Consider the following 13,236-nt stretch of genomic DNA (forward strand, 5'->3'; position numbering starts at 1 on the left):
AACCAAATCAATTAAATTGTTCTCACGTAGTAGAATATTAAATCAGCTAAATTCAGCGAGACTTTGTGATTCTTCGAGCAAAAGTGATTTAACTGCTTTCACCGTCGCAAGTACCCATAATACCAAATCAGTTGTAAATGTATTGTGAAAAATGGGTATTTTCATCGCGAAGTGAAAACTATGAAATATCCTAGGAAGTGAATCGAGACAAGTGTGCACTTACAGTTTCTAGAAGCAATGTTGTCACTACTTATCATTGCGTTTGGGTCTTCTAATTAATAATATCCCAAAATGCGTGGGCAAGATTGGATTTTTTTTGCGCTAAATACATTTTTACTGACAATTATGAATGCTTGTTTATTGTTTGTAATTATTAGAGTATTTATATGTTTGAACTTTTACTTATATATTAGGAGATACCAAAGGAATGTATTATCATACCGTTGTATTGCATACAAAACTTACCTTAGTCGGTAGAATACCAATAATATTAATGCCTTTTATGTCTTCGGTTCTTGAAATTCTTTGTTTCTTATTCTACCAGATAGATCTCCGGATCTTGCTCTAAAAAATCGTCTTGTATCCCCTCTTTTTGATTTCTGGAATCTTCGCAATCTGCTATCTCGGAGACGATCGACACAAGCACACGTCCTTATCAAGGACTTGTACGAGCATGCGATCAATGCACTTACCAGATATTTAAGAGATGTTCGAACGGTTCATTCAGCACGCAAACTAATTTCGGTTAATCCCGTCACCGCACCTCATCCATACCTGGTGTCGGGTTAAAAGCCCGCGACCTTCGGCTTCTCCGGTTAGAACATTATACGCCAGGGTAATCAGGGTGACGAGGTTGGCACCTCAATTTTCCCCAGGATTAAGGTTTTCCCAGGGTGTGGATAATTAACGGCAAATTTATTGGTATCTGATGTGCGATCACATCACTCTGGTGGAAGGGGCGAACTGTAATTCGACCCGCCGATAAAAGTCACCCGCGTGGAATACGGTGACATGAGAGTAGGTCGATTTATCGAAAACTGAGGAAAGAACGTAATTCGTGTGTACAAGGGTCAGTAATTATATTAGTTGAGCATAGTCGGAGTTGCGCTATCGTTGTTTCATAATATTTTAAAAGAGAGAAATACAAATAAGCGCGAATATCCTTAAAATTTTTAAACAAAATTAAAGAAAAACGCTATCGGTCGTTTCATTTTTATGGGTATAAAAAAGGTGTTTAGAAATATGCCTTCGAACTTTTTTTGCGTTGAAATATTACACTAACATTGAGTTTTTTTTGTGCCAATCACGGAATACCGCTGGTTAATTTTGCTACTATTATTCAACTTACTTACGCACCTAACTATATACTCAATAGTTTCAATGGCCGTCATGAGAGATGATTAAAATATTGATGTTTTGACTGACATTATTATGTACGATGAGTTAATTCTGTAGTGTTAAACCTGGAGCGTGTCCTGCTACGTCCGCTGAAAATGTTGGAAATGACGTTCAGATGAAGATTAAATGAAGAAATGCGTTACGTAAAGAAGCATTTTACGAAGGGGGGGGGGATTGATTTCAGGCACCTTAAGTAAATGTGTAGAGGAAAAATGAAGCGAAATCTTTAACATGGGGAGTAATTTTACATGGTTCAGAAACTTGGCCGTTTGAGACAGGGAGTAAACATAGATTGGAGGCTTTTGGGCTGTGGGCCTGGGAAAGAATGGAAAAAGTGAAATAGATGGAAAGGAGAGCAAACGATGACGTTTAAGGAATGCTTGGGGATGAGAGACGTATGTTGGGAGTTATTCAAATAAGGCAGGACAAGTGGACGGAAGAGATTCTGCTCTGTTCTGAGAGGCAATGAGATGCTGAAGATGGTAATAGAAGGGAGAATGCTGGGAAAGCGAAGTGCAGGGAGGAAAAGGCATTTCGGATGGAATTATAGGAGGTAGATGATTTGAATAACGAGTTATTGCAATATTTAGTGAGCATGCTGTTTAAGGATATTTTGTGTCACGTTAATTAGGGCCTAGGAATACAGTAGTGTGTAGTGCCAGGGTGCACCAGAAGTCTACCCTAAAATAGACTAGTTGTACCCTATTATTTACCGTTGTTAGTAATAACTCGTCTGGGGTTAAACATTAAACTAACTCACTCTAAGTGAAATATTGGTGAATTTATAGACAAATGAATGCCAATGATGATGACAGTGATGATGTTGTATTTTTGCATTATGATAGTTGATCAGCCGTTTATCACGTTGCTCATGTTTGTGTGTACCCAATTGTTTTTGCAGAAACGGAAGATGGTGGGCGACTCGACGTCGACGCAGGTCCTTCGGGATCTCGAGATATCGCTTCGGACCAACCACATCGAGTAAGTACGCTTGCATCTCTCCCCCCCCCCCTCTGTTTCCAAACTTATGGTTTTGTTGCTGCTTCTCCGGCTTCCTTTTGATTTGTCATCTCTGAATCTCTTCTCCACGTAACTGAAAACCTTGCCAATTTTTGTAGTAATGTTTCTCTAGCGGTTAATCGCAAGCATTTTTGGCGTGGCACGTGCCCACGATGATTTTATTATGAATCCTTTTTTCACCTTACCGTGATCTAACGGTCTGTGGCTGCCACAGGTTGGGATTAGCCTAAATTTCCATGTTGTCAGGATGAATTTCGGGATGAAGGAGCTGGAATAGCTCCCACCCTCTCAATTCTTTTCTCCCTTCGAAAAACTTTTAACCTAATTTCAGGGGTTAAAATTAGATGCATATCATATAATATAAGGATAATATGCTGTGTCGTTAAAATTAATTATTTTTGTGGCATGTTACAGGGCCGGTGCTGTTGCTACTTCCCTCTTTGGTTGAAAGTTAAAGGTTTTATACTGGGAGCATTTATACCATGTATGCCAAACAAAAATTGGTCTATACTTCAGAATGCATATGTTTTAGAGAAAAATATATGTCCGTGTGTTCTGATCGAATCCAAATATCAGCATTTGTTATCAATTATAGGTAAAGTTTGGTAGTGTGCATAATCATTTTCGAAAGTCTGTGGACCATCATTAAACTTCCTGAGATTTGGAGAAATGTGATATCGTTTATTATGTTGGCATTCACTGACTAGTGGGCACTCTGACCTCTTAAAAGTGGCGTGCGTCCAAATGCCTGCAAACATGTGAACGCCAAAATACAAGCGTTTTTGCATTTCCCCTAATCCCATAGCTTTGTTTCTGTCTTTAGTCTTTTGAAAATTATAGTGTGGGCGTCGAACGGTCCTTGAAATCTAAAACTTTATTGGTATGTTCAAGAATTTCCATTATTCGGCAGCATGATTTTTCGCAATGAGATTATTAGGACTCTTTAATGGCTGGCTATACTTTGTAGCTTTACCGCAGTTCAAGTTCACCATTAAAGCTTGGCTCATACTCTTTAAGGGATTCAAACTACGAGCCTTCTAGCGTGTTTCTCTTTGGTACATTTTTACTGCGTTGTATTTTATTACCCGTTGCAAACTCGGAAATAGAGGCTAACAGATAAATGGAAAGAAGATGTTTAAGTGATATTCTTCATTTAGTGTGATTTATAACCACTTCTTAAACTTGTGCGTTTTATTTTTTTTAATGCTGTGCCTGCTTGTTCAAGAGGTTTGATAATTGGGTATTTAATGCAGGTGATCTTTGAGCAGATGAACCGCAAATTTAATAAATGAAAAAGAAACACTTTGTTCCAATCCACCAATTTATAATAAATGAAAAAGAAACACTTTGTTCCAATCCACCAATTTATTACAGGTACGACTAGTTTCGACGCTACGGCGTCATCCTCAGGTACAAAGTTTAAAGTCACAATCATTGTATATATACTCTCTTCTGGAAAGGGTGGGGGAGTTGTGGGAAGAGGGGGCGGGGAGGGGAGTACGGGGGTAGGTACGAAAGTATGTGGGAGAGGGTAGGGAACACCAGGAAAAGCGTTAGTGAGTGGGGGGGATTGGAAGGTGGGTTAAGAAAGGGGAAATTAGGGGAAAGGGGAGGGGATTAGTAAGCTAGGGATTTCATTGGTCAGTATAATTTGAGTCAATGGCTAATGGGGATACAGGTACGGGTTAGGAGTCAATGGGAGTTGGGGGGAAGGGGTTATTGGTTCTGTTTTTCTGTTATTGCTAGGGAGGCTTCCAGGAGAGGTGATACGTTTTCAAACAGAATGTCATTGAGTAAAGGATGTTTCTTCATTGTTCTCCGGATCTCCAACTCTTCCTTCTTGTCCATCCTCCTCCCTTTTTCTTCCCGATGTTAAAGGAAGAGTTGGAGATCCGGAGAACAATGAAGAAACATCCTTTACTCAATGACATTCTGTTTGAAAACGTATCACCTCTCCTGGAAGCCTCCCTAGCAATAACAGAAAAACAGAACCAATAACCCCTTCCCCCCAACTCCCATTGACTCCTAACCCGTACCTGTATCCCCATTAGCCATTGACTCAAATTATACTGACCAATGAAATCCCTAGCTTACTAATCCCCTCCCCTTTCCCCTAATTTCCCCTTTCTTAACCCACCTTCCAATCCCCCCCACTCACTAACGCTTTTCCTGGTGTTCCCTACCCTCTCCCACATACTTTCGTACCTACCCCCGTACTCCCCTCCCCGCCCCCTCTTCCCACAACTCCCCCACCCTTTCCAGAAGAGAGTATATATACAATGATTGTGACTTTAAACTTTGTACCTGAGGATGACGCCGTAGCGTCGAAACTAGTCGTACCTGTAATAAATTGGTGGATTGGAACAAAGTGTTTCTTTTTCATTTATTATAAATTGGTGGATTGGAACAAAGTGTTTCTTTTTCATTTATTAAAATGAACTTCCACAAAGTTGAGGCTGAAACTATTGAACTAATTAAGAACGCAAATTTAATATTTATTCCAAATGTTCTAAAAGATCCTGGTTAAAGAAAATATTCCTGGAATGAAAGAATTTTGTTATTTTTGAACGAAAGTTTAGTTGACCGTAGAAGGAAAACTGTTGGAACTAATTTCTTCCCCTATCGAGTTGTCAATTATATGTCACTCGAACTTTAATTTTGAAATTAACTTTATTTTTTTTTCCTAAAACGTTCCAAATAGACTTTCTACGAAGTATGATTTCTACCGAAATTTTTAGCTCGGAATGTAAATTATTAAATTTAAATAAATCTTATAAAAACATTTTTATTATGGAAAACGTGTTATTTTGTTCAAGATAACTGGGAAAAGGTTGCATTTAAGAAAAGATGTGATAGAATGCTACCTGCAATAATATTTAGCCCACAAATTACTCTTAGGTAACTAATAAAGTCCAGTAATGGTTTCTCGGATTGATAGGTCTTTCGTTGGCTGAAAAAACCGCTGCCCTTACCTCAATAAGGTAGTAAAGCGAACTCCTAAGTCGCTCGATCGTGGAAATCTTCGTATTTCCTTGCGTCTCATTTCAATCTTCGTTCCATTCTTATCGATATATTTATTTCATTCATCAATTGAAATTCGATAATCCAATTATCGAGGAGCGGATAGTTTACTTAAACTTAATTTGATCTCGCGAATGCCATATGGACGGTTAAGTTAATAATATAAGATTAAGGTTAAGAATAAGAAGAAGGTTAAGAATATACATCTCCACCCTCTCCGGAATATCATCACGACCACTTTGTATTTTTTCGGGTTCCAGCCGCGTTTTCTATAGTTTTGCGAAAATTTATGAATCCAATTGCTAAATATCGCACAAGCAAATATGGTGTTTTTATTAGTAATTCTCTGAACTCGCGATTGCCGTATTTTATCTTTCATTGCTTTGAGGGTCTGTTGGAAATTCAGGTGATGTTAGTGGCGATTAATGGGAACTGTAATGGGTCTATACGTGTTTAGATTTATATCTCGAAGGCAGTACGGCCGTTGTTATCTCTCCCGTTGATTTTCTCGTATCTCCTTATGAAATAGTGTATTCTGACCCTTACCTTTCCTTGAGTCCCCCTTTCCCTAAAAATAGCAGATATTTCGCCATGAGATATTGTGCGGTAAAAGATAATCACATTCGCGCTATTGCGCTAGTTCCAAGAACCTGTCGTCATCTTCAGTAAGTAACTTAAACACCGGGGACTCTTTAAAAAGCTTGGTTTTTTTTTCTTCCGTGGCTGTTTCAAATCGGAATATCCGTGATAAATCTGTCCATACCCTCCCATGCAAATGTAACTCCCTCTTAAAATTGTTCGATTGGAAAAACTGTGATGAGCCGTGAAACTTGTTTCGAGTTGGGGGTTTGGGGAAAGGGGACGGAACTACTTCTTTGGCCATAAATTTTGTGGAAGTTAGCGGGAGATATATCTCATTGCTCAAATTCACGCTGACGGGAGTATCAGATGCAATGACAATCCCGTCATACCGGACTTGCATGTTGTTCACCTGTTTTCTTGGTTCCTCGCCTGAGACGAAGAGGGCATTGGTGGATGAAGCACCATGAGTGTTCGCTGCTTTATTCTGATTGATGAATGGTAAAAAGATCGCATGCGTTCTAAGAGGGATATGAGTTTGCTTGTATAGAGACTAGGCTTTCGAGGATCACCGCACGTTATACGATTGCGCCTTTTGTTGACCTCATTTCTACGTATGGTTCCATAGTTCACAATTCCACTGGACAAGGTAGTATTTTTTTGCAACTTTCCCGTGATATCTAAAACTTGGATCACATTTTAAATTAATCAATTTACATCGGAATCGGGTTGCTTGAGAGTGCAGCCCAAAGTCGGTGGTAAACTCCACCTGAGACTGAATACGACCACGAGAGCGACAGCAAACGAGTACCGTGAGGGAAAGTTGAAAAGCACTTTGAAGAGAGAGAGTTCAAGAGTACGTGAAACCGTTTGGGAGTAAAAGGTGAAATATTAGTACGGTGACTAAGGCAATTATTTAAAATTTATAAATCGGTACGTATTCTTTTGTATATTCAGCAAGGCGGGAAAATGAGAAGTAATTTTAAATCATATTTATTGAGATAGGAAGTTATTTAAGGTAATTTTGGCTGGGGAAAAAGGTTGTTTTGGTTGGAATTTTTCAGGAATACAAGTCTTGTTAATAGAGGCTGTATATGATTTAGATGTTTTGTTTCACTCTTATTTCATTACTTGCAAAAACTTCACTCGAGGATTAATTGAAATCTTCTTTTTACTGCCATTAGGCCATCGAAGCGTATGTAATTTGTGTTTTTATTTATTACTCTATTATTACTTATTATTGCTAACATTTCTTCTTCTAAAACGATTCCCAGTTCACCTATTTAGGAAATATTTTAGAAGAAAGTGGGCAAAATTGTAAGGATATTAAAAGAATTGCGTTGGTTAAAGAAGCTTTTACAAGAAGGTGGGAGTTGATGACAGACCCTTTAAGTGGAGAAGTAAAGAAAAGAGGAGTGAACACTTTAATATGGAGGGTAGTTTCAGGTGGCGCGGAAACTCGTTAGTTACGGCAAGAGTATAATTGCAGATTTTGGAGTCTTTAGTGATGCGGATGAGGAGAAGACTGGAGAAAATAAAATGGGCAGTAAGGAAAACGCACGATGTAGATCCATGGACGGTAGGCTCGAAGGAAGAAGGTTGTTGAGAGAAATTCGAAGAGGGCAGGACGAGTGAGTGGATGCAGGAGATACTGAGAGGAAATGAGATACCGAAGACGGTGATAGAGTGGAGAATGCTGGGAAAGCGATCTAGTGGGAGGGGAAGAATTGGCATTTTGTATATAAATAAGGGGGGTCGTAAAAGTATGCAGATCTAGAGAACGAGTGATCGTAATGCATGTATGTAGTGAGTATATCTTTTAAGGTTATTTAATGTCGCGTTATTTAGGGCTCAGGATTACATTAGTGTGCAATGCGAGGGTCCATCAAATGGAACATACAAGGCACGGTAGATTACTGCTAATAAAAATGCTATTTAAGTTCATTTTTTCGCGCGTGGTAATTACAAGAAGAAGGATGAGGAAGTTAGTTCTCTGAGGACGACGTTAATTTAGGTGGTGTGGGCGGCGATTGGACTTAAACGTCTTAAGTGGTTCGGGTTGCGCAGGGCGCGTGATATCCGGCGCTTGGTGCATTTCCCGAAACCAGTAACACCTCCAACAGGCGACTGTGTTTCCATACTCCATGTAATGACAGTCGAGGGGACTGCAGTTGCCTATCTATTCCCTTTGCCTAATAACCGAAATCTTATCTCCCTGTCGCTCTGATCCTTCCCCCACCCCCCACCCTTCCTGATCCCTTTTGCTGACGTTCAGTCCCAGTCGAATCAAGTCGAGGACATGTGAATCCAATCAGAAAATCCCCTTATCGCGATCTTCCTAATCCGATTGAAATCTTTTCTTCTGCTCGCCTCATCTCTCTCCCCCCCCCTATCTCTCTCTCTCCTCCCTTCTTTGTAATTTCGGGCAGACCGAAGGAAACCAATAGTCCGTCCTGTCATGTCGGTTTCTCGTGCCCTACCGTTTTTCGTGAAATGAAATTCACCGTATATCGCGCGCCAAGGTTCGTCATTATTTTTACTATGAAAACGAACTGCATCACATTAATGGGTAGTAATTTTCTGAAGATTAATCATAATTCGGTCGCTGAATAAACTGAAATTCTGTAAAATATGTATTCATTTTATTAAGAAATACATAATATATCTTTATTGTTAAATTTTAATTGGGTTTTAATCTTATTTTCGAGCCAGCAGTTCGCTTAATTAGAGGTATTATTTTAATAATTATCTCTCTGAGACTTGATGCGGGGAATCTATCCAAAAAAATGAGTAGGTCTAAAAATTTTGGAGAGTGAGGTTTATGTGAACGATCGATCACTTCATTTATATGACTTAAGCTTTGTGGTGACTCCCTAAGGTCCGAGATTGGATATCTCCAAAGAGAATCCTCCCTTTGAATGCACGGTTGATGGCATAAGAATGAAATCTATTCCTTTTTGTCCGAGGTGGCATCCCGTTGTGAAATTTCTACAATTGCCATTCATCACATTTGCACGTGAGTTTGTGTCACACCCTTTTCACGTCAAGCCGGCGGGTGACTTGATGTCATAAGAGAGGCTCTTGGAATGATAACACTATTGTGTTGTATACTGCGTAATGTATATTCGTTTCAATAATTCTTGATCACTGAATTCGTGATGTTAATCGCTTATGCCTTATATGACGTGCGGAGTTCAAACATATTTCTTAGGATAAAAAAATGCTCGCATAAAAGTGAAGTTTTGCATACGAGCCGCAGCTGCTCGCTTGCTGAGGTCAAACGATACCGTTGCGTTTCAGACTTCGCTGTGCGAGCGGTAAAAATACTTTTGTTTATATGTAGCGCACCTGCACTGCAGTGAAATGAATATACTTTATATGAATATGCATGATCGCAGCTGGTTGCTGGCTTTTATTCCATGCGGGCCCTCGGTTCCATTCTCCCATCCGTTTCGTTTGCTATGGCTTGGTGGAAGGGTTCCCTCCTCCGAATGTACGTGAGTCGCACGTGGGAGATATCACAATGCATACATCTCCCATCTAGTAATTACTGTGGTATCCTCCGCCTGTCTCCTTTATGGAGGATATCGGAGGGATAGTTGATCGTCGTGAATGGAAGGCAAGTAGGGCGTTTGGGTGGCTCAATCCCGCACTCTTAACGTTTCACCGGATCTCGAGTGAAGGATCTCCCTCTCTTGGTCACATCCCTTGCCCCCTCCCCCCTTTATCCTTTCGCCATCTCTTTCCCTGGCGTGCGTAATGGCAGCGCTTCTTTATTTTTAGATCGGGGATCATTTTGCGTATTGCACGCCTTAGGGGTTGTTGGTCCTTTTGTACTATATCCCCCTCGTCATCCCCTCCCTCGACCAATTTCGCGGTGTCTCCAATCGTGACGGAAGGGGTCTTTGGAGACGAGGGACACGGGGTCGCCTTCGATTGGTGTGCATCCAGGCTCGATGGGGGTAGGGAGCGGTGCAGTAAGGGGGCTGGGTCGCGATAGCGAGGGGGACAACGTCCGTTGCCATAGAAACCACGCCGTCGCTGGGATAGGAGGATATTGGTATAGAAATGCGAAAAAATAAGTCTCTCCTTTGTCTGTTCGATGTGTTTCATGGTTATCTGGGCTCACTTCCGTGCGTTTTTGTTTCGAATTGGTGTAAAAGCTTTTTATTTACCTCGCAGGACGTGTGCGCATTCTGGATAAAAGCACATTATATGACAGCGATACGTACATAAAATTTTATGAAACGAGCCAAGGACTAATACAGGTATTTATGTCGTCTCTCGGGTCTGAAAGGCCCTTAAGGAGTCTCTTACGTCGAAATGTTCCTTGTGATTTTTTGCGTAATAGAGTCCTTGGTAACTCCAAGCACTGGAGTATCGCATCGGAGATTTTTATATAGGGATATGTACTTCTTAGAGTATCTCGAATATTAAATCACGGGCTGTAAATGCTCTCTCTCTCCATACAAACTCTCGTGTGGGAGTTATGTATGGAAAATTCAATGTTCTATTTTATCGCAGCTATTGTTGAGGTCATTCCACTTGGCCTCTCCACTCCTCACCCACTTTATTCCTTAGTGTTCGAGACCTATTATTGAAGGCGATGATCGTTGCTCATTTGGAAAGAGTTAATTTCACACAAACCCATAGCTGGTTTTGCTTATCTCGTCAGCTGAATTCTTGGCGCACGATTTTTATAACATCTGTTGTAATCATAACATTTATTTGCGAAACTATATTTTGTTTGGATTCCTCTAAGGATAGAATTGATGCATATTAAAAATTTTATAGTCATTTCTGATGATATAATTTATATTAACCATGGCCATGACCAGCGAGAGCTTGATGTGGGATGTTACGCAACCGCAGAACATTCGAAGTTTTACGAAATTTTGAAATTATATTCTCGGCGGTGATAGTATTATTGTGGTGGAAAATATCCATTTTGAAAGGTAAATGACATGGCATTTTTTCTACTTTTGAAAGAATTTTATTTAAGGTAAATGAAGGTAATTTCTCTGTGGGAAAATGCCTAGTTATTTATCCTACGAAATTTGATTTTGATGAATTTTTGGTTGAATTTAACTTACCCAGAAATATTTCTAGAGGAACGGCCATTAAAAAAAACAGTCAAAGTCATTGTGTTAACTTCTAATCCACCCCAATGAAAGGTGCTTCCTTTCGATATTATTATATACTCGTATTGTATCATCGGTGCCTTCATGAAGTATTTCATTTTCTTGGTACGCGAAATGGGTCGAGTGAGTCATAAATGTAATGAATTTGGAAGCATACGGTCAAAGACACACCATACTGTATTCTAATATGCTCACTACAGTTGAGCATTCGTTGCCTTGCGATTTTTGTTAAATTTCGTGCTTGTTTTTCCTCCGGAAACGTCTACTTCAGGAACGTCGGATTTTACGCGTTCGGAAGATTCCGCGTAAAAATGCTGCAAAATGTTACGTGAAACAAATTGCTTACGGTAAAGAATTCGGCTCGATCGACGAAGGAAATGGGCGCATATTTCTTTTCAAAACTATTTCTCACTGATTGCCAAATCCAGAGGACTCCGCTTGTGAATGTGAAACTTTCAAGAAGCGGGTCACGGACCCCAATTTAAAGATTCGCAATTCTTATTTTGTAGTATATGTCCCTAGGGAATAAATATCGGTGTCCTGTGTGGTCAATGATCATCATTGGAGCGAATACTATTTTTCATTTATGAAAATAGTGCGATATTCGTCCGGTATTTTTTCTTGTTTTTTTAACTGCTTGATAGACACTCACGCGACGATAATCAGAAAAAAACACTTGCTGCTGTGGCTCAAATTCCTTTTTCAGCACGAATTCATTCCCGTGTAGTTAACCCCTCGAAAAAAGTGATGAAAAAATAGGAGGAAGAAAAATTGTGATGTCGTTGAGACAAAAAATCTGCCTTTTCCTAAATATTTTCTAGTTAATTTTTTAAAAATATTTTCTCTTTCGCAGCGACATAACCAGTCAAAAGTGTCGGGATTATCATCTCTAGCAGAAGAAATGCAATCGAAAATTTTCTGCAACTGCACCATGGATCTTTTGCTCATGTCGTCACTCTGGGCCTTTTTAAATGTAAATAAAATGCCTTTGTCTTTTTCATCAGGCCTTTGTATGTGCTTTATTGGATTTAACTTACTAAAAAGCTTCGCGAAAAGAATCCTGCTCCTGTTTTTTGCATTTCTTCAGTGAAAATGACTCTTTGAAACGAAGAGAACTCACACTACGAGGAACAAATGAAGACGTTTCAAGTATAATAATAAAAAGAAAAAAAAATGTATTAAATTTATTTCAAAGATCAGAGGAGAACAAAGTAGATCTATTTTGGTAAATTACTTTTTAGTTTGAGATACGTTTATCCCTTGAGACGGTTATTTCCCCGTCGCCTTTCTTCCGTTGTTCATGGTATATTAAATTCACCACTTGAAGGTGATTTGTATTTTGTATTTTATCTTATATAGACTACTCTCGAAAATATCATTTTCATGGTATCCATGGCGTTTCAATAATGATTTAATTTGTTAATTATAAAAATATAAAACAAAAGAATGGTTTCAAAAATTTGAACCCGTAACGATGCGGTAAACACAACTGAATAATATTGAACTGACGTAGAATTTCAAGTCATGGTAAATCATTTTGCCATGGACAGTCATTGAGAACAAATTTTTAAACCGATAGAGGATGTTTTGTGTACCCATTTTCCTGGTTACATTTTACATGTTCTTATTAAACGCATTAATGACCGTGAGTCATAGAATTCAAAAGACCTTTAGCGAGTTCGTATTTAAATGAATGTCAAATTCGTTCTAGGGAACCCCTCGGTGCGGAGTGGATTTGTAACGTCTTCTCCGTCTTACAATAGCTCCACGTGAATTAATTCAATAGTGATGTTTAGATGTCCATTACCTAATTGAAAGCTCCACGAAGTCCTCTCCACTCTCGTCAATTGCGTTTCGCGGTAATCTCATCTTTGATTGCTTCTCCCTCCTCCTCACCCTCCGCCTCTCACACTCCACTCTCAAAACCCTCCGTGGCCCAACGTCGGGCAATCAAGGGCGAAGGTTTTAAATTATTTTGTAGATTTCATTCGCTATGATCAAGGAAACGTTTAATTCCCTTACTACCCGTCTGCGTAAATCATTATGCCATGTTATTTTTGAGCTGAAAATATTTGAA

The 13,236-nt window shown here is 39.4% G+C and overlaps 1 protein-coding gene across 1 annotated transcript in view; it reads left to right on the top strand.

The window, feature by feature from the left end:
• The window catches only part of Frl (formin-like protein), a 489,166-nt gene that overhangs the window by 437,653 nt on the left and 38,277 nt on the right, over positions 1-13,236 (top strand). Inside the window, exon 4 of the mRNA XM_071590308.1 lies at positions 2,300-2,379. Within this exon, the coding sequence (XP_071446409.1) occupies positions 2,300-2,379 (80 nt within the window). The remainder of the gene's footprint in view (positions 1-2,299; positions 2,380-13,236) is intronic.

This window comes from Hetaerina americana, unplaced genomic scaffold, assembly GCF_022747635.1.
Source record: "Hetaerina americana unplaced genomic scaffold, ioHetAmer1.1.p SCAF_4, whole genome shotgun sequence".
In the NCBI taxonomy this organism is placed as follows: Eukaryota; Metazoa; Arthropoda; class Insecta; order Odonata; family Calopterygidae; genus Hetaerina; species Hetaerina americana.